General features: G+C 45.5%; 2 protein-coding genes across 4 annotated transcripts in view; both read left to right on the top strand.

The window, feature by feature from the left end:
• The window catches only part of ADAMTSL1 (ADAMTS like 1), a 485,290-nt gene extending 466,709 nt beyond the window's left edge, over positions 1-18,581 (top strand). For all 3 annotated transcript variants that reach the window (XM_080987684.1, XM_080987682.1, XM_080987683.1), the window contains 6 exons: positions 1,736-1,936; positions 2,949-3,129; positions 8,589-8,796; positions 13,131-13,240; positions 15,950-16,170; positions 17,295-18,581. In XM_080987684.1, the coding sequence (XP_080843810.1) occupies positions 1,736-1,936; positions 2,949-3,129; positions 8,589-8,796; positions 13,131-13,240; positions 15,950-16,170; positions 17,295-17,401 (1,028 nt within the window). In that variant the 3' untranslated portion in view covers positions 17,402-18,581. The remainder of the gene's footprint in view (positions 1-1,735; positions 1,937-2,948; positions 3,130-8,588; positions 8,797-13,130; positions 13,241-15,949; positions 16,171-17,294) is intronic.
• Positions 18,582-19,150: 569 nt separating this feature from the next.
• LOC308466786 (SOSS complex subunit C-like) overlaps positions 19,151-21,902 on the top strand; it is a 76,975-nt gene continuing 74,223 nt past the window's right edge. Inside the window, exon 1 of the mRNA XM_080987985.1 lies at positions 19,151-19,168. The gene's annotated coding sequence lies outside the window, so the exon portion shown is untranslated. The remainder of the gene's footprint in view (positions 19,169-21,902) is intronic.

The raw sequence follows: 21,902 nt of genomic DNA, 5'->3' as shown, positions 1-21,902 counted from the left end.
CAGGAGCCAAGGCTTACGGTTGTCTGTGCAAGTATCATGTCCCCGCTTCAGAGCCATCAGTTGGGGGGAAATGGTGCAAGCGAAAGAGTCTGGCTTCGTGAAAACAGGCCGCAAAGAGCACTGATGTTTTTATAAGACCTGCCTTGGTGTTTAGATGTGTCATACCTAAATGAAGGCTGGATGTACTGCAATATATTGGGGGATGTGCCAGAACTGGTGGCCTTGGCAGGGCCCACTTCTGGTACTAACCACTGATTTGGGTCCTTGCACAGTGGTACCTCAGGATGCGAACGGGATCCGTTCCAGAGCCCCGTTCGCATCCTGAAGCGAACGCAACCCGTGACTGCACGGGTCGCGATTCACTGCTTCCGCACATGCGCGTGATGTCATTTTGACCATCTGTGCACGTGCAAGCGGCGAAACCCGGAAGTAACGCGTTCTGTTACTTCCAGGTCACCATAGAGCACAACCCAAAAGCGCTCAACCTAAAGCGTATTCAACCCGAGGTATGACTGTAGTACAGTCATACCTCGGGTTACAGCCACTTCAGGTTGTGTTTTTTCGGGTTGCAGACTGCCGAAACCTGGAAGTACCAGAACGGGTTACTTCTGCACAAACGTGCATCCCGCACGAATCATGTCCACAACCCAAGCGTCCACTGTAATGATCAGGGGTGGAAGAAGGGGGTGCGGTGGGTGCGGACCGCCCCAGGTGTCACCACTGAGGGGGTGACAAAATGCCAGGCAGCACTCATCACAGGGCCTGCAGCGCGCCCGAGCCACGTGTCTCTCTTGGGAGTGAAGCCATGGCTTGGGTAAGCACAGGCTCCGCGTTGCTCAAACGGTCCGCCTGCTGCCTCCCCCCCCCCCAGCTGTTGGGCGGCTGAGTGGGAGGAAGCAGGCAGACTCTGGAGGCCCCGTGGTGTGCCCTGCCCCTATGGGTGGCTCGCCCCGCCACTGGGCGCCCTGCCCCAGGCGCCCAAGCAGCTTCCTCCGCCGCCGGTAATGATTTGCAGGGACTCACCACCCTTGCCATCTTTATTATTCTGATCCCATCCTTGGTGGATGTCAGGAGTGGGCAGGGGCCCTAAAATTTCAGCGGCGCCCTATGCAACGCTAACAGTCGAGGGGCCCTCTCATGCTCCATTTTGCATCGTTGTTGCTGTGCAACACCCTGTGGTGTTGGCGCCCGGTGCGGCCAAACCAATCACACTACAGTGGTACCTCTGGATGCGAATGGGATCCATTCCGGAGCCCTGTTCGCATCCAGAGCAGAACGCAACCGGTGTCTGTGTGTGCACAGGTTGCGATTTGCTGCTTCTACGCATGTGCGTGGCATCATTTCGAGCATCTGCGCATGCGCGAGCAGCGAAACCCAGAAGTAACACGTTCCGCAACCTGAAAATGCTCAACCTAAAGCAACTTCAACCCGAGGTATGACTGTACTCTAAAACTGCCTCTGGAGTGGGGCCAGTCTAATGGAGACAGCAACTCAGAGCTTACTGCTATTCTCTTGTAGGTAGCATCCATTTGGTGATTGGTTTGCAAAGGATCTATTTCATGATTTTTATTTCTCTTTGTGTGAATGTCACTGGCCATTTTGAATTGAACAGGACAATGCAGATATGAATGTTTAAGTCAAGAATATGGAGCTACCATCTTTGGGTTCTCTGCTATCGGGGACCAAGTTTGCTGGGATTTGATATGTTACTGTCCTTTTTTCTTCTCTTTTTTAGGCTGCCCTGTGAATGGTCATCCTGCTCCTAACATTACCTGGTTTCATGCTGGTCAGCCCCTCAGCATGCCTCACCATGTGTTGTCATCTGGAGAGATTATTCAGATACTGAACATCAGCCTTGATTATCAAGGAGAAATCAGCTGCATGGCTCAGAACGAGGCAGGCTTGCTCGTACAAAAAACATCTCTGACAGTCCAAGGTAAATACTGCACCTCTAGATTTTTGGAATTGGTGTAATGGCATAGGTAATACAGTTGTTGTTTAAACAAACACACAAACAAACACACAAACAAACACACAAACAAACAGCATACAAATTTCATGTGGAAGCAGTCAGTTTCTGGGCAATAAATTATGTATTTTAGAATATTGCCAACAGATTCAGTGTTTTGTGTTGTGTAGGCTCCTATGATGTAAGTCATGGGCCCCACCTACCTGCCTGCTCCCTAAAATATCACTGGTTTGCTCCTTTCTATATATAGGGTGCCAACATTCTGCATGGACTGGTTGCAGGGCAACATGCACAAATGGCTTTAGATACCTATTAGGTCCATAAATTACCATATAGCATATATTCAACACAAAAACAGCGACCATTTGTTGTTGACAAAGGATAGCTGGACATAGAAAGGCCCCCATTACCTTCAGTAACTTAGGGCCTCATCAAACCTAAATCTGGCTCTGGTTACTTGCATCAAAAGGGTTGTGGTGGTGGAGGAAAAAGCCATTTCCAATAAATGGCAATGACTGTCAGGTTTCCCCAACCTTTTTGGACATGGGATCACATTTGGAAATCTAAGAAACTGCTGCGGGTACCACAGAACACGGGTTTCACGGAATGTGCATTAATGGACTCTGAAAATGCCTCTTTCTTGTCTGGATGAAGGACAGAGAATGAGTTGAGTGTGTGCACCGTGTAGAAACTCACCTACTCTACAAAGATAAAATTTACATTTGCTGCTGCACCTACTTCTGCCTCTGCCTCTGCCCACCACTGGTATGCGGCCCTCAGAAGGTTACCCAGAAGAGAACGTGGCCCTTGCGGGTAAAAAAAACCTTGCCCACCCATGACCTATAACCATATAAATATATTGATGCAAAAAAAAAAAAAGATGGGTTGAGAAGTCTGGTGCTTTTTACACCTGCTAATAAGCTCTATTAGATCTAACTCTGTTAGATCTTTTCACCTGGATGTTTTGCTATTCTTGCAGATTACTGGTGGTCGGTGGATAAGATGTCGCCCTGCTCAGCCTCCTGCGGTAACAAGGGTCTGCAGTATCACCAGCTGAGATGCTTACTGGACAGAGCCCAAGTCAACATCTCCCACTGCATGGAGAAGCCCAAACCGACTCTGCAGCCGGTTGCTTGTAACAGAAGAGATTGCCCTTCGAGGTTTGGCCTTTCCCCTGAAATGTATAATTATGTGCTACAAAGCATCACTACAAAGTCAAGATGGTTCCCTTCTCTAGCTAAGAGTGTGCTGCTGACCAAAAGGAGGGATGCGGGTGGTGCTGTGGTCTAAACCACTGAGCCTCTTGGGCTTGCCGATAGGAAGGTCGGTGGTTCGAATCCCCGTGACAGGATGAGCTCCCGTTGCTCTGTCCCAGCTCCTGCCAGCCTAGCAGTTTGAAAGCACACCAGTCCAAGTAGATAAATAGGTACCACTGTGGCAGGAAGGTAAACGGCGTTTCTGTGCGCTCTGGTTTCCGTCACAGTGTCCCGTTGTGCCAGAAGCGGTTTAGTCCTGCTGGCCACATGACCCGGAAAGCTGTTTGTGGACAAACGCCGGCTCCCTCGGCCTGAAAGCGAGATGAGTGCTGCAACCCCATAATCACCTTTGACTGGACTTAACCATCCAGGGGTCCTTTACCTTCTCGCTGACCAAACGTCGATCCACACCATACATGGAAAGCACCGTCAATGCACTTTTAAACCACACGACTTTGCTTAATAATTCTGTGGTTTTGTTAAGAGTGTTGCGAATTGTAGCTCTGTGAGGGGGGAAACTACAGTTCCCAGGATTCTTTGGCAGAAGTCATGTGCTTTAATCATGTGTTTGGTCATGTGTTTTCAACATGTGCTGTGCGCATTCCCAGTGCTACTGAAGTGCAGATTGCACCGCAGGATTGAAACTGCCTGGTGGTTGTGGTCGTTATTTATTAGATTTATATACTACCTTTCATCACAAGATCTGAGGGCGGTTCACAGGATGAAAATACAAGGTAAAAACACAAGTAAATAGTTAAAACAAAACAATAATGCCCTTCCCCCATCCCACAAACACATTTAAAAGGCTGTAGGTAGAATATTAATCAGCCTTATAAAGCAACACACACACACACACACACAAGTTTGGTAGCCTGAAGTAAATAAAGAGTTCCCTGCCGGCAGTCAAGTGAAGAAACTCTTGTAAAAAAACCCAGAGAGAAACGAGGTCTATATGAATGCAGGAGGCGAGAGAAATATTGGGTGAATCCAGCTTTCACAGTCACATAGTTCCTTTTATGAGACGGCTTGTAAAAAGCACAGCTTAGTAAAAGAAAGCAATAATTCTCAGCACTTTTCGGAGACTACTGTATTCTGTGATCTGTTTTGTTATGACCAGTGGTTTTAAATAAATAAACTGAGCCAAACTGCAGGCCACACTCCCCATGTTATTATGCAGTGTTATCTTAGACATAAAGATTCCTAGACTTGTGCTTGGGAAGAGACTAGATTTTTCAGCCCATCTTTTGGAGAAAATGTAGGCTGCGTACATACTCCCATTTACTCTTTATCCACTATGCTCCCACGTCTGGTTTGGGAAGTGACGTAAACATGTAAAATTAGCTACAATCCATATCTACCCTGTACAGTGGCGTGCAGTCAGTGGACTAGGGGAACTAGGCTAGTCTCCTAAAGGTTCCTGGTAAATTATAGTATTAAAATATTAAAGCCTGGCACTTTCTCCCCAAGGTCTGGAAGGCTTGTGCCCAGTTCAGAGCGGGAGGCGCGATGCTCAAACATGTAACGTTGGAGCATCACACACACAACATCAGACCTCCCAATTGCCTTTGCAAGCTGGAGCACCTGGCCCTAATTGTTCCCCTACAAAAAAAATATCACCGCATGCCACTGAAAGGCACTCCTAGCCAATAATAATAATAATAATAATTTTTCATGTATACCCCACCCTTCCCGGTTCAGAAAACCGGGCTCAGGGCAGCTAACAACAAATTTAAAATACTTAATTGATGCAACAAAAAACAGCTTAAAATACAGTATAAAAAGTGAATAACAATAAATTCAGAATTCAAAAATCAATTTAGGGGGAAAAGCCACCCAATAAACATTAGATGATCACCAGGGCTAGCTGGCAAAATTTTTGTCCTATTTGGGCCAGTGAGGAGAATTAGCTGTGGGATCCCAGAGTGGGTAATCTTCATAAAAAGGGGAGGGGGAGGGAAGGAAGGGGAATAAAAGATCAGGCTAAGTTCAAATTGAAAGCCAGGTGGAATAGCTCTGTCTTAGAGGCCCTGCAGAAGGAGGTACCACAAGTATGCATGCTAACCGAATACATTATTGAAACCTTCTAGATCCAACACGTCAGTGCTTTCAAGAAACAGCCATTCTCTCAGCCAGCAAAAAGCAGCTGATTCATAATAAAGTTTAAGGTCTGGCAGGGCAAATCTACCTCTTTCTTTGGCATCAGTTAGTATCTTAAATTTTATTCGAGACCACCCACTTCCTGTGCCTCTATCTCCCCAAGTGTGCGTGCTCCCAGAGAGAAGTTTGCTGTCCTTTTTTGTTCCTCCTCTGCCTTTTCAACTCAGGTGCTGTGCTAAGCCATCCAGACTTGGCCAAATGGTTCAGCTCTCTCTTCACTAACCACAGGCTGTACAGCCAAGGTTTTTTTCCTTTGCTACAGCTATTGGTTAGGGGACGCGGGTGGTGCTGTGGGTTAAACCACAGAGCCTAGAGCTTGCCAATCAGAAGGTCGGCAGTTCGAATCCCCGCGACGGGGTGAGCTCCCATTGCTCGGTCCCTGCTCCTGCCAACCTAGCAGTCCGAAAGCATGTCAAAGTGCAAGTAGATAAATAGGTACCACTCTGGCAGGAAGGTAAACAGTGTTTCCGTACGCTGCTCTGGTTTGCCAGAAGCGGCTTAGTCATGCTGGCCACAACCCAGAAGCTGTATGCCGGCTCCCTTGGCCAATAAAGCGAGATGAGTGCCGCAACCCCAGAGTCGGCCACGACTGGACCTAATGGTCAAGGGTCCCTTTACCTTTTTACAGCCATTGGTTAGCAAGAAGACAGCTCGACCACGAGCCTAGGTTTGGACAACAGGATGCTTAGTCAAACTTTTGCTCAGTCAGTATGGTGTGGAAGTGGAGAAGAAGACTGCAGAGGAGCAAAGTGGTTGCGAGCTGCTCTCCAAGAACCTGCAAGTTTGTGTGCTCTCTGCAAGCCGTTCGCTGTGTCATGAGAAACCAGGCCAACGTAGACGTTGTGGAGCAAAGGTCTATCAGGGGCCACTTCCGGTGTTTCATGACCTCAGAATCTTTTCTGACAATAGCAGCAGCAGCACAGCTGCCAATAGAAACGAAACAACAAAAGCAAAGATCTGCATGATCAGCTTGGAGTGGCCATCTTGGAAATAACTCCCTTTTAATTACACACACTTCTGCTTTAGGCAAAGGATGGCCAGCTGAACCGTAAGGGACAACTGGAACCAGGAGAGTGTGTGAAATATGAAACTTGCTCATTAGTATCAGCAAAATTCTGACTTGCTGGTGGGAAACACATTCTGCAGGAATGATTTATGCACATTCATTTGCCCCTCTCCTAAGCTGCAGCAGCGCCCATGCTGCTTTTCCCGACTCCCAAGAAACTGATGAAATGTTCATAAGTTGGGAAAGAGAAAGAGGTTGGAAATGCAGGGCTGAAATTTACAAGGGGCATACAAACCTGTGGATTTGACCTTTCCAAAGAGCAGCGTTACAAAGACAGGGGAAGTGTGTTTTCTTTGTTTTGGCAGGACCTGATAGGTTTCGAGGGGGGTATTTGGGGTGGGGGGAGTCCTGGTTAGCAGGACAAGAATAAAAGCAAATTCACAGCTGCAGAGTTTGCATTTTTATTTAATTTAAAGGACAAGAAAGAGAAGTCCTATTCATGTTTACTTCGAAGTAAGTTCCTTGCTTCCTATACTGTATAGAATTTTTTAATATATTTTTTTTTGCACAAATTTTCCAGCATAACAACTTCATAACATCTTAACAAATCTTTGGTTATCACAGCCTAAGACTTCCCTCAACCCCTTCTAATGGTTTTCTAAATTCTTCTCTATTTTTGCATTTTATTCAATGGTCCTTGCTTCCTAGTTAGGACTGCAGCCTAAATTATATTGTCAAATCACAGCACCACCCCACAAAGACCAAAAAAAAAAAAAAAAAAAACACAGTTCAAGTATCATTATAATGTATATTCTTGGTCTGCCAGTGTCATAGAACCTTAAGAATTAGCAATGCATCAAAAATTGCATTTCCTAGGCATGAAATAGAAATGGATGAATCTGTACATTTCAGTTGCTCATTTTCACAGTCTTAAGATAAGTTTGCCTGAGATCTGTGTCACTTGACAAGTCCTCGTGAACATTCGTACCATTTAAATTCACATTTCTCCTAACATAATTTTTTAATGTTCTTTTTTATGTATTTGGAAGCAATTTTCCCTAAGATGTGTGTTTGTACGTTATTTTTGCCGAAATACGCATTTTTATGCCCACTTTACTCATAATATATGCACTTCATTACATTTTTTTTTTTGCTGGAGAACTGCATCACAAAATTCGGAGAAGTGTGAGTTTTGAGAGATGGCCGTGTTTCAGTTCTCAAGTTGTTTTAGGGAGGGCGAATTAAGTGGGTTCACATTGAAATGGGAACCAAACCAAAATTCTCCCCATCCCTACCTGCAACAAAAGGTTGCAGTGTGTCGTTATCATCACACCTAATTGGCGTGTTCCTATTCAGGGTGCCAGTCACGTGCCTCCTCCTGGATACAGCAAGTTAAGCCAGGGACGCGGGTGGCGCTGTGGTCTCAACCACAGAGCCTAGGGCTTGCCAATCGGAGGGTCGGCAGTTTGAGTCTGCATGACGGGGTGAGCTCCCGTTGCTCAGCCCCAGCTCCTACCAACCTAGTAGTTCGAAAGCACACCAGTGCAAGTAGATAAATAGGTACCACTCCAGCGGGAAGGTAAACGGTGTTTCCATGTGCTCTGGTTTCCGTCACGGTGTCCTGTTGCGCCAGAAGCGGTTTAGTCCTGCTGGCCACATGACCTGGAAAGCTGTCTGCAGACAAACACCGGCTCCCTTGGCCCGAAAGCGAGATGAGCACCGCAACCCCATAGTCGCCTTTGACTGGACTTAACCGTCCAGGGGTCCTTTACCTTTTACAACAAGCTATAAAGAGTGGGTGTAGAAGATTAAATTCCTCCCATGCCTGTTTTTTCCCGCAACTGACAGCTAGCATTCAGCACCTCCTGGGCATTCTCATTCTTCGACAGGTGTTTGAAAAAGTTGCAGCTTTTTCCTTTTTTTACTTATGTCTCCCCTGTTGTTTCTCGCTGGCCCCATTTTGGTTGCGCTTCACTCAGCACCTACCACCTTGTTCACTGCTAGAGAGAGAGAGGTTTTTTGAGTTTCTCAAGTCCCACTGGCCTTTCACAGAAGGAGAAGGTGAGAATCCTTGTTAGAATAAAAGCCAAGTTGACTGAAAGTGTACAGTTTCAGAAGGAAGAAAAGCAGGTCGTTTTGCTACATACCTGTGGCTCACCCACCAGTAATTCTTCTTCCTTTCCCCTTATCCTTGTGCTAGATGGATGGTGACGTCGTGGTCCCATTGTACACAAAGCTGTGGCGGAGGCATCCAGACCCGTCGGGTGACATGTCAGAAGCTGACAGCTGCAGGCAGCTCTATGCCCATGGCAAACGACGCATGTGCTCAACTTTCCAAGCGCCCAGTAGACACCCAGAGCTGTAACAGACAGCTGTGTGTCGAGTGGGCAACATCTGCCTGGGGGCAGGTAAGTACACGCAGCTGCCAGTCATTAGGAGCCAGTGTGGTGTAGTGGTTAAGAGCAGTAGATTCGCAATCTGGTGAACCGGGTTCGATTCCCCACTTTTCCACATGCAGCTGCTGGGTGACCTTGGGCTAGTCACACTTCTTTGGAGTCTCTCAACCCCACTCACCTCACAGAGTGTTTGTTGTGGGGGAGGAAGGGAAAGGAGAATGTTAGCCGCTTTGAGACTCCTTCGGATAGTGATAAAGCGGGATATCAAATCCAAACTCTTCTTCTTGTTTGGGATTGTGAGGAGGTTAAAACAGGGGTTGAGAATGCATTTTAAAAATTGGGTTGGTGTCTCTCTACTAGATGGCCCTGTGCAAGTCATCATCCCAGTTACCCACCTGTAAAACCACGGTGACCTGCCTCTCAGGATTGCTTCAGTGCAGGCAAAAATTAGCATTTTAACATGGGCGGGCGTGTGTGTGTGTGTTTAAAAAGTTTGGTGTATATTAATCATAATAGCATTAAAGGAAATTGTAAGCGCATGTTGCTGTCACTCTTGGTTGACCCTAAAATGACAGCGTTAAGCCATATGTTTTAATGGCTGTTGTTAAATATTAGCTGCACAGGGAAATTAAGTTTAGTAGAACCCAGTAATATCCTGATAAAATTATAATAGCCGTATGACTGCATCATCCGCAATATCCGGCCCATTACTGAGAATGATCACAGCATGGTAAGCCAATTTGAAAGAATAGCAAATAAAGTACGTCTTATGTCAGACAGGTAAAAAGGCCTTGTGGGTCAACTAGCAACGTTTATTCTACAATTCCTGATGAACCAGATGGACTTATAATTCCCCGGTTAAAAGACATTACACATTACATTACTGTCCGTTACACAGTATGTGTTGAGCTGCCACAATGAGGGCAATGCTAGCCCATCCTGAAGAATACGGTTTGGTGGGGTGAAGAAGGATTGCAGGGTATCCTATGGCCAAATCAGACTTATTATCAGCTTTCATTTAGCTGATAACAACTTCATTAAAAACATGTGTATGCGTGCACACACACAAATTCTGCTTTGGTAGATTTTAGAAAATGTTCCCTCCAGCATTGATTGACTTATCATGCTGCCATTTATTTAAAAAGGATCAGATCTTTCCTTGAAAAGCTGTAAGCGAATGGTCTAATTTGTACTTTCCCTGGAATGCCAGGTAAGGTTTATGTCTAGTTCCCCCAGAGGGATGGCTTTTAGTTTATAGCATCCCATGATGTCATATCCAAGCTCAATTATAAAAAGTTGTATGAATTCATCTGTTTCACCTGACCTTTCGGCTTTCTGATATAATATTTCTCCAACCAGACAACTGGGAGAGGAGTTTCTCATGCATTATGTAAACTTACAAGGCTCCATTCCCAGGCAGGCCTACAAATTGATTATTCTGATTACAATTAAGAACAGATTACTGGCCATGGATCAGTGCCATTTCACTGTTGTATCACACAGTCCACTCAAGGAGACATCAGGTTCCGATTGGCCAAGCTCAATGATTACCTTTCCCAAAGTGCAGGGAAAATAAGCAGATTACGTTGTCCCCTCTGCAAACAGACCTTCCCTCCCCTGTCTCCTATCATTTAGTTTTGATGTAGTTGTCGTGGCAGCCTCAAAGGCAGGAATTTCATACAATCATTTCTCATAAGAATTAAGTACGTTCACTGTAACTCCAGTTTCACTCGTGTTAGTTTGCAGTGGAGATATTTGAGACTACAGATTTGAAGTCTAGGGCTGAGGAATTTGAAATGCTGTTTGGGAGGCAGGCTGTTCAGAGTAATGGGAGGAGTCAAAAGTTCCCTTGGGTGGATTGAGTCCCCTCTGGGAAGTAGTAGCTTAATTCAGGGTTGGATTGACTCTAGAGCTTTGGGGTGTTCACAGCATGATAGATCATTCCACTTCCAGACAATATAGTCAGTTAAGCAGGCAATGTCCACAGTATTTGGTGAGGAATCAAGTTGGAGGTGATATCTGGCAATGAGCAGGAGCATAAATCAAATCAATAGTCCTAATCCTGCAACACTCAACAGAACAAACCCCACCACTCTCAGTAATGTTGCCATTCCAGTGGGAGGGCAGCTAGCCGGCAGCTGACCACATCAGACCGAAGGGTGCTGGACAATATCCACAATGGTGTTTGTCTGGAATGAACCTACAGCTCCTCCATCCAAATTCTTACCGTCTCCAGTCTCGCCAGACCCCTCCAAGAGAGCTGGGGTCAGAAATGCAATGGTACACCTACTAGATAGAGCAGTTGGTGGAGCACATTCTTCAAGAAGAATGTGGCTCAGGGATCTATTCTACCTTTACCACATCCAAGAAAGATAGATCACTCAGAACGTTATTAGACCTCAAGTTTTGCAACCAACTCATAAACACCACCGTTTTCAGATGGAGACGTTACAGCCTATTCAGGAATATCTCCAAAAGGGGGGCTTCATGTCTTCTGACTATCTCACAGAAGCCAACCTGCGCATTGTGGGAATGTCCAGGGTGGCAGGAGAGGATATATTGTTTATTAATATACTTCCTAACTTGCACTAGCAAGTTCCTTTACTTAGCAGAGTTTACATTCCCCTTTTTACATGCACAGCAGATAGCTGGTTGCAGGTTCGTGTGAGCCTCTCACTATTATACAATTCAGTCTGTCTCAGATTGAATTGTACATACCTGGTAAGTTCACTTGAATCCCTCTTAAAAGAATAAAGACGCCACAGTGTTATTCAAAGTCAATAAAAGAAGTTTACTCACATCAGTTCACAGTTGGATTCCTGAAGCCAGACTTAGTTACAAATATGTACATGTGGATCTACCCCATATGGGGGAATGATCCCAGTGCTTCTGCTAGCTGAGAGCTAGCAGAGCAGTCCTAGCTGAAAGCTGGTCAAACGAAGAAGGAAGTCAAAAAGATAAAGTGTGCTGTGTGTCTTGTCCTTTTATTACCTGGACAGGTAAGGCCACACCCGCCTTCTATCACATGCAAAGGAAGGATGCTCCAGCCAGGAGGAACAGGAAGTTTTGACTGGCTGGACCAAACATTTCCCTGCGTGTCTTCTCTAGCATTACAAGGAATGTTGTACTTGACTGCTTCTCATGGATCACATCCCAAACACATTCCTATCTTTCCACCACAGCACAGGTTCCTCATGTTTGCCTACAACGGCTTTCACCTCCAATACAAAGCAATCTGGTTTGCCCTTGCCTCAGCCCAGAGAGCATTCACCTAGGTAGTGGCTGCTTCTGTGCCTATTCCCTTTTCCTTACCTCGAGGACATGATGATGGACTCTGCATCCCTGCACCAAACAACAGAAGACTTCATGTGACCCTGTCGGCCTTCTAGGATCACAACTTCATGATCAATTACAAGAAGGACAAGAGGCTATGAGATCTGGCAATGAGCAGGAGCCTAACTGATATATATTTCCACTGCCGAGTTCTTTTTAATTATTTTCATTTAGGCAGATCTCTAGTCATTACCCATTGTTCCATACTGAGGGGAGTTTACCTTAGATCTGTGGACAACCCTTCCATGAAACTCTTTATGAATTCTCATTCACGACTTTTGTTACGTTTCTAGGACTTGCATTAATTGTCACGTGCTTTTCAGTTACTTGTTTTTAAGGGGTTGCCTATAAATTATGAGTGGTAAAATGTCCGGCAAATGGGATAGAGTGACATTTGCCATGTGGATCTCAAGCTGTAGGCCAACAAAATGGGAAAATGAGAGGGGAGTTTTCATTTGTCCTAAACTCTTGAATTTATAGCACCAACCAAGGCAGCTTGAAAGACTAATGTGTTTACTGTAGCATCAGTTTTCAGGGGCTCTGGCACACAAAAGTCCATGCTACCATTAATTTCCTGGTGCAACAGGACTCTTGTTGGTTTTCCCGAAACAGACCACCCTAGCTATGCTTCTGGAATTTAACAATAAATTATTGAATCATACATATCCCAGGCCACAGATCTGTAGCAAAAGACAGGGAGCATCTGACTCATTTGCAGTGTTCCTTTAGCAGTGCTGAAAGAAATGCATGCTATTTCTTCATTCTGCCGCAGCCCGCTCAATTTATGACCCACCAAGCTGAATTCAATATAACAGCCACATATTGTGGTGTGTCAGGTGCTTGGGAATTAACCCCCCAACACACACACCTCTTTTACAATCCAGAACGAGCAACAAATAAATATTGATCAAGTCCTTGATAGGTTTCGATACATGATTGGTAGGCTGCATTCTTTGATAATAATAATAAATAGTGCATGTCTGTTCTAAGTGTCCAGTTGTCTTTCTTAACAGTGTAATGGACCATGCATTGGATCTCGACTGGCTGTACAACACAGGCAGGTTTTCTGCCGGACCAGGGATGGGATATCTGTGCCTTCCGACCAATGCAGCTCCCTTCCGAGGTAAGCCCTGCTGATATTTTCAGAAACTGACACCATGTTTGCCAATTGTGACACAGCATTATTTATGTTTGAAACTTTAAGTTTTAATCCTGTTGGGGGGGTGGAATTATTTATACCCCAGCCACTCTGGGCAGCTCCCAACGGAATATTAAAAGCACGATAAAACACCAAACATTAAAAGCTTCCCTAAACAGGGCTGCCTTCAGATGTCTTCTAAAAGTCATGTAGTTTTTTCTCTCCTTGACATCTGATGGGAGGGTGTTCCACAGGGCGGGCGCCACCACCAAGAAGGCCCTCTGCCTGGTTCCCTGTAACCTCACTTCTCGCAGGGAGGGAACCACCTTGGACCTGAACCTCAGTGTCCAGGTTGAATTAAGGGGGTGGAGAGGCTCCTTCAGGTATACTGGGCCAAGACCATTTAGGGCTTTAGAGGTCAGCACCAACACTTTGAATTGTGCTCGGAAATGTACTGGGAGCCAATGTAGATCTTTCAGGACCAGTGTTATGTGGTCTCTGTGGCCACTCCCAGTCACCTGTTTCCTGTGGAGTGCGAGCTACAACTATATATCTAACATCATCCCTTATCACAGAGGAATGCAAATGTATTCTCTCATATAGGAAGGGGTATTGCAACAGATTTTGGGACGGAATCATTTATATTTTTTAGGGAAGGCCCATCTTTCCTGCAAGATCTAGTTACCTTGAATATGGTCACTTCATTACCCATGATAATGAGGACTTATGAAGAGAGTGAAATAACTCTACTTGATTTGGTTTATAGCTCATTAAAAAAAAAGAAACCAAGGCAAATCAGAGTCTGAGTAGCTCATCCTCTTCCCTAAGCAGCAAGCTTGAGAAGGGAAATGCCAATCCAAGATGGAATTTCAGTCCTACCCTTCCTTTCCTGAATCCCACCACCATAACCATGAGAGTGCTGGAAAGGAGAAATTCCCAACCTGCCAGCATCTCAAGAAGGAAAAGTCATCAGGTCCCTGTTCGGGAAACATTTGTCCCCCCAAGCAAGGAAAGACAGGAGCTGGAAAGGGAGAAAGCCCAAACTGTAGGATGGGCATTAGTTAACATAGCAAGAGCCCTGCTAGATAAGCCAAAGGACAACCTGGCCCAGCATCGTGTTCTCAAAGTGGTCAACCAGATGCGTGTGAGAAGCCCACAAGCACCCTGGTCCCTTAAACCCCACCCATTTCAATGCTTCATCTAACAATTTCACCTGTCTCAAAATAAAGTCTACCAATACTGAGAATGCCTGGAGGCAATGTTACAATTTGCAAAGTAAATAAATCTAGGATAGGGTAGTTGTTGCTTTAGGGATGGATGGATTGGCTCATTAAAGGAGAAAATGAAAACATTGGCCAATCCTCTTCCTCTCTTTTCTTACTGGCAGACTATGTTCACATGTTATGATTTCACGTGGATGTAGAAAATGCCCAAGTATTGATACTGCACACACAATTCAGCTTCCGGAAAAGCTCGACTTTTCGTTTTATAAAGGGCAAGTGCCCAGCCCTTATTGTTAGAAAGAAATGCTTGAATGCATTTGGACAATCTCTGCTGGAACCCTGGAAGCCAGAGGGCATTGGCAGGATTCCAGTGGCAGAAGGCAAGGCGTCTGTGCCTTTCACACATCCTCGCCTTTTCCTTATGACTTGCAAAACCAAAAGCAAATATGCAAAGTCACACAGATGTCGGAATAAACCGTGCAAAATGATGGAAAGAGAACTGGGCTGTTTTGCTTGCCACTGTGGCATCATTGAATTTGGCTTACTTGTACGAAGGCAGGAGTAAGCCTGAACAAGAAAAAGGCTGGCCGCTTTTGAAGGTTTTTTGCTCCTGCAGTCATTTGTGACTCCTCTTACAACTTCGTTTCGACTTAGCAATTTTTTCAGGGCACCATTTGCACGGTTGGCTTTCGGTTAATGGTTTGTTGCAAGAAATGGGTTAGCACTCTGCTGAGTTTCAGTTCTGGACTGTTAATGCTTGGCGAGTATGCAAAACTAAGAGGACCCAACCTATTTCCTGTAAAAGCTACTCCTCCCTTGGTCCACGAGAGGCACAAGTAAGCCCAACTCAGTGATGCTACACTGGTCAAGCAAAACCTAACCTTCAGGTAGGCACGATTGTGCAGAATTCTGCATACTGTAGTGAATCATTCCATGTGTTTGTGTGTGTGTATATGCAGAGTGTAGGGACGCGGGTGGCGCTGTGACTTAAACCACAGAGCCTAGGACTTACCGATCAGAAGGTCGGCGGTTCGAATCCCCGCAACGGGGTGAGCTCCCGTTGCTTGTTCCTTGCTCCTGCCAACCTAGCAGTTCGAAAGCATGTCAAAGTAGATAAATAGGTACCGCTCCAGCGGGAAGGTAAACGGTGTTTCCGTGCGCTGCTCTGGTTCGTCAGAAGTGGCTTAGTCATGCTGGCCACATGACCCGGAAGCTGTACGCTGGCTCCCTCGGCCAGTAAAGCGAAATGAGCGTCGCAACCCCAGAGTCGGCCACGACTGGACCTAATGGTCAGGGGTCCCTTTATATGCAGAGTGTACATCCTTCTGGTTGATTTGTCAAGACAGGGGACTGTCTCTGATTTGACTCCTACTTGGCCAGACAAGGGTCAACCTTTCCTGAAACAGGAAAACAGGTGTTGTTTTTAAGAATATTTCTGCAGTAGCATTGTATCTCTTCTGTTTGCCAAAAGGCCTCTGAGCACGCAGAACTGCTGGACAGATGCTTGCGGAGTGCACTGGAGGGTCAGTCTGTGGACTCTGTGCACGGCTACCTGCGGGAACTACGGCTTCCAGTCGAGACGAGTGGAATGTGTGCGTGTCCGCACCAACAAACCTGTGCAAGAGCACTACTGCGCCTGGAGACCGAGGCCGGCTAACTGGCAGCGCTGCAACATCACTCCCTGTGAAAATAGTACGTCTTTCCAACTTAGCACTGCACTTGCTGGGGAAAGCCGCTGTCTGAAAATGCAGATTCTGGGGACTGGTTCACATGTCATCCTCTGCCAGGTGGTCATAGCTGGTTGTGCATGAATTTCACTACACTGCTGATTCCCCAGATTTCTAATCAGATTATATATGATAAAGTTCTCATCGCTACCCGGCAGAACATCATGAAAGACTAGCTTACAGAACAGTTGCATGTAAAGCACAATTACATTACAGTGGTACCTCGGGTTAAGTACTTAATTCGTTCTGGAGGTCCGTTCTTAACCTGAAGCACCACTTTAACTAATGGGGCCTCCTGCTGCTGCCACACCGCCGGAGCATGATTTCTGTTCTCATCCTGAAGCAAAGTTCTTAACCTGAGGTACTATTTCTGGGTTAGTGGAGTCTGTAACCTGAAGCGTATGTAACCCGAGGTACCACTGTACTATATAAATAAAGCTCTGTGGTTATTCTTTATAGACATTGTCGCAGGATAATCCCATATGTAGGTTGAAATATGTACTGATTCATATATATGAATATATATTTGCATAATCTTTTTTCTCACAGCTCCTTTGTTTTGGAGTTCTAGAGAGGCCCCAAGATTCACCTTGCAAGCTGTGCATTAAAAAAAAAATTATGATCTGTTTCTGCATCATGCCACGCTCTCCCCCATTCAATCTGTGTTTCAGTTTGACCTGCATTTCAGGTTTTAACCTGTTCTGTATATATATTAAAAAAGCTGTGTGTTCCCCATTCACTATAATGGAGTATCTAAAAACAGCTCTAACTTTCTCCGCCTTTGGCCAAAGCGAATGAAATGTTCAAGCCCAAGACCCCCTGCAGATTGGATTAAGCCTGCCAAATTGCAGACAGAAAAGTTATGGGGCTTTTTTGGGTGGGGGGAGGTAAACGGCCAATAGTTCTGTCTTCAGTTCTGTGAAAGAAATGGCCCTAAATGTTGCAACGGTAATGAAATGATAGGAAGATAGGAACTTTGCAGAGAGAAGCTGTAAAACCAGTCAACATATGAGATGCAAGGTAATGAATTATTCTCTCTCTCTCTTTTATGCAATAATGCAATGATTCTCTCTTTTCTCTTTTTCCTAGTCGAGTGCAGAGATACCACCAGGTACTGTGAGAAGGTGAAGCAGCTGAAGCTCTGCCAGCTTGCACAATTCAAATCACGGTGCTGTGGGACGTGTGGAAAAGCATAAAGGTGGCAGGCAGAGAACCATCTGATGAATTTGGCACCACCAGCCCCCACCCTCTGCTTTGTTACTGAGAGGGCTTCTTCATAAAAAGGAAAAATTGGAAATGGAATGGCCTTATCTTCCATTTTATTTATTTATTTTTTCCTCTCCCCCCCCCCTTTTTTTGTTTCCGCTTTTTTCAAAATCCCTTTCTTAAACTGAAGTCTTTGTAAAGACCTCGACAAGGTTTCCCTTCTATAAGGAGACAAACGCAGCAAGTCACAGAATTCGTTATGAGGGTGCAGACCAAAAACAAAAGGAAAGAGAGCACCGGAGAGAGGAGAGTCTGGAATGATGGAACGCCCTGGAAGACTTCAAGGCTGCCCTTTGTGGACAGAAGGAACCTGCGGAAACCGACCCTGAGCAACTGGGCTCAGCAAACGCCTAGTGAAATTGCCAGTACCTTGAGTCAAGAGTGGAACGCGACATTCACCCCTGCACAAATGAAGGGTGGAAGAAAAGGGGGTGTCATGTTGAAGAATGGATTAGCCTTCAGTTGACCCTGGAAGACTTGCTCACGTAAGGTGAATAGATATGACCATCTGCTAAAATGAGCAGCTTCCCATGTAGTGCATTTCACCACATGGACATGGGAAGGAACAGCCACCCACCGCTGGCCGAAGAGGAATTTACCCTGTACCATTGCAGTCAGAAATACGGGGAAGCAAGGGAGAGGGAAAATTCTGCTACTCGCAGTTGGGGCAGGGATGCTGCAGCCCAACAGCTTCCCAAATGGTTGTGTGTTCATGTGGTCAGCAGTTCCGTATATTCATCCGCCATGGGTTTTGTATAGCTGTTTCTCTGTTGCCTTACCACCTGGGCCTCCCTGCTTTTGGGTTATGCTCAGGAGGCACTGTCCAAGTCTCAAAATACTGCATTGGCACAAGCTCCATTTCAGCGTGGCGTTAAAAACAGGGGGAGCAATGCAAAGGGTATATCTGTTAATCCCAGTCACAAAAAAGAGTCTTGAAAGAAATGATGCACCAAAGGCTTGCCCTCTTGTCACATTTCAGTTGATTTCTGTTCATTGTCCCTGGTACCTTGGTTTTCAAACAGAATGCATTCCGGAAGTCCGTCCAACTCCCAAAATGTTCAGAAACCAAGGCGTGGCTTCCGATTGCCTGCAGGAGTGTCCTGCAGCCAATCAGAAGCCACGCCGGACATTCAGCTTCCGAGGCAAAGTTCGCAAACCAGAACAGCCACTTCCGGGTTTGCGACGTTCGAGTTCCAAGTTGTTCATGAACGAAGCTGTTCAAAAACCAAGGTACGACTGTATAGACTCTTGTTTTTTAAAACACACGCACAAAATATTCTCAATAAATACTGAATATGTGCAATGATATTCACATACTAATAGGACACTTGATCAATTTTAGACCGGATGAAACTGGAATAAGAGCCCAGGTTCAAAATTCCTGAAGCAATTAATCTGGTTTAGCTGGTGCTAATAAAAATTAAATTGGAACGTAATTGAGAGTTAATGATTAAAATAGGATCTAGATTGGGCAGGTGCATAGATGCAATAGTGCATACTGAGTGTTAAAAAAATTTGAAGAAGAATATTTGATTATAACGGAGGTAAGTGTGGGACCTAGTCCAGAAAAAGAAATACCATGAGCCATCTGTAGCTAACAGTACAGAATAAAAGTATACAGGTTAAAAATGCAAAAGTGTGTAACTCTTGAATGTGACGAGATTTGTACAACGCAGCCATCTCCACCCACCTGCTGGCCCAGAATTGGCACACAATCAGGTATTTCTCACTACGAGGATATTAAGGTTAAACACACCCTGTCGGAATTCCCACAAGTTCAGCATCATGTTTAAAACAGTAGCACCTGACCATGCAGCATGGGCATGTTAGTATACCTGGACCATCGATCCACGGCACGGGGCCACACCATGAATTGATGTGAATGGCCTACTTTAAGCATGATGCTGACTGCGCTGCTTCTGACAAAGGTAAGCGTTCCCGTAACTGGGGGAACGTGGCTGTGCGGCCCTCTCATTTGAAGCAGATCTCAGACAAAAAGGACTCCCTTTGGAAGAAGGACAAGATAAATGTTGAATAAGTATAGGACTATCAGTCTAGGTGGTTCCTGAGCCACACTCCCACTTTAGTGAAACATATGGCCAATAAACGTTTTCGGGGTCAGGTATGAAGCAGGCTTCAGCTGGACTACTTTGACCAAAGTCCATGCGCATCTCATGCACATTTTGAGATTTGGAAGTGTGCATCCAACAGGCTCTCGCAGTAGGTGCATGTTTCCCCCCCGTGAATGGCTCAGTTAGGATTTGGCAGATTTGAAGAAGAGAAGAAGAGTTTGGATATGATATCCCGCTTTATCACTACCCTAAGGAGTCTCAAAGCGGCTAACAATCTCCTTTCCCTTCCTCCCCCACAACAAACACTCTGTGAGGTGAGTGGGGTTGAGAGACTTCAGAGAAGTGTGACTGGCCCAAGGTCACCCAGCAGCTGCATGTGGAGGAGCAGGGAATCGAACCCGGTTCACCAGATTACGAGTCCACTGCTCTTAACCACTACACCACACTGGCTCTGCAGGTTGTCAAATAGGTGTTGGCCCACAACACAGCTCATGTGGGTTACATGAGCATGACTTCCAGGCTGCAAACAGCAGGTGGGCCAGCGGGTGAGGTTGTGGGACTGCAGCCAGTATGCCTGCACAGCAACCTATGCAGCCTGCAGCCCCCGGCCCCAAAGTGAAGCAGAAAGAACAAGTTTCTGCAATAAATAGCATTGATCCTATGTGTGCTTTGAGCTCTCTAGGGGATGGGTGAAGGCCACCTTTTGCATTCTGACCTGTATCCATCACAATCAGCGCCGTTTCCATTCCACTGCAGTTCAGTTTCTGTCAAATGCTACATTATGTCCGCTAGTTAATGTACCTTACACTCGTTTCAGTGTAAAGGGAACGCCAAAACCATGTTTAAAATGCTGTTAACTTGCCTGCTTGTTTGCAGACTCAGAAACAGCAGCAATGTGAATGAACACTGATCTTACTTGCTCAATTCATTTCTGCTCCTGACTGCAGACAAACACGCAAGCTGCAGCAGATTCCGCTTCCTTTTCCGTTTTTGTCAGAATTCCCCGACATCCCTATAGGTGTCTAGAGGATTTATATATCCGGGCTTTAGTGCCACAAAGTGCTGCACCTCTTCAAGCCAAGGAAAATAAAAGGCTGTTTAGAAAGAAGCCCCCACGTCAGTGGGGCAAGGCAGCGGGGAGGCCTGGCTTGCAAACCTTTAGCTTTGTGCAGCTCTCGTCCTTTGGTTGAGCACCAGGTTCTATAAAAGGGCTTAGCTGTGCCTCAGGTGTCTCTGTGGGGGCCCAGGGCTTGTGCTGAAGTCATAAAACGCAGCTCAAGTGCTGAAGGTAGCATTGACAGGTTGCAGCTTTTATTACCTGCCAATTCTAAAGCAAGTCTGGAAGTTCTCTGGTGAGGCCAGCATCAGGTCCGACAGATTAAATTGCCTCCGGTTTTGGGTCATTCCAAAATGTATCTGGCAGGGAATACGTGCTCTCTCTCTCTCTCTTTCAGATGGGTCTCTGAGCTATTGTGTTGCTATGAATCAAAGCGACGTTTATTTAAAAAAGAAAAAGAATGTCTTTCTATGTATGTAAATGTATCTTTTTTGTATATTTATTAGAATTTCTTGTATAAAAAGTGCAATATGAATAATTGTACATTATGTTGTTCAGATGAAACTATTTAGGAGGAGGAGCTATTCTGTTATCCCTCTGCAATGTGTTTTTGTTGTACCAGTGATAATGTAGATCCCCCTCCCCTCCCCAAATTCTAAATCAGCACTTCTTGTTTAATATTGACTGAGTTTCAGCGCATACAGAGTAAATTGCAACAACTGGGAGGCAAGGGTGGGGTGGGTTTTTTAAAATTAATTTAAATTAATTAAATTTAATTAATTAATTTAAAAAAACCAAGGAGTTACCAAGAGAACGAACAGCAGCTTACTTAATAATGATGTGGCGGCTGTTTTCCGACAGCAATAACTGGCGAGAAATGCAGCGGTAATATCAGCCTTTGGTAGGGTTGCCATATTTTGAAGAGCAAAAAAAAAGGAGGACACTGTGCCAGCCATTCAAAGCAATTAAATGCAATTTGTCTCAAAAATTTACCCCTGAAAAAGAGGACGTGTCCTGAAAAAAGAGGACACATGGCAATCATAAGCTACCTCTTTCATAGTCATTATGCAATAACTCTGCTCCAAGGGATCTCGGAGCTTAAAGCCCCGGTGGACCAGCATGCCTGGGGCTCTCACCCAAGCAGACCTCCCCCACAAAAAAATTTAGCGCAGAGTGAAGCTCCACGCACACATCCCTTTGTTGCCCCCTTTCATTCATGTGACGCTGTGGGTGGGCATCACAGAGGGGCCTGCGCCTGCAAGGACTCTCCAAGGCAAGGCCTACAGAAATCCAGGATCGTAC

This window comes from Podarcis pityusensis, assembly GCF_964106645.2.
Source record: "Podarcis pityusensis genome assembly, chromosome: 17".
NCBI classification, from domain to species: domain Eukaryota; kingdom Metazoa; phylum Chordata; class Lepidosauria; order Squamata; family Lacertidae; genus Podarcis; species Podarcis pityusensis.
This window is presented reverse-complemented; position numbering and strand designations above follow the sequence as displayed.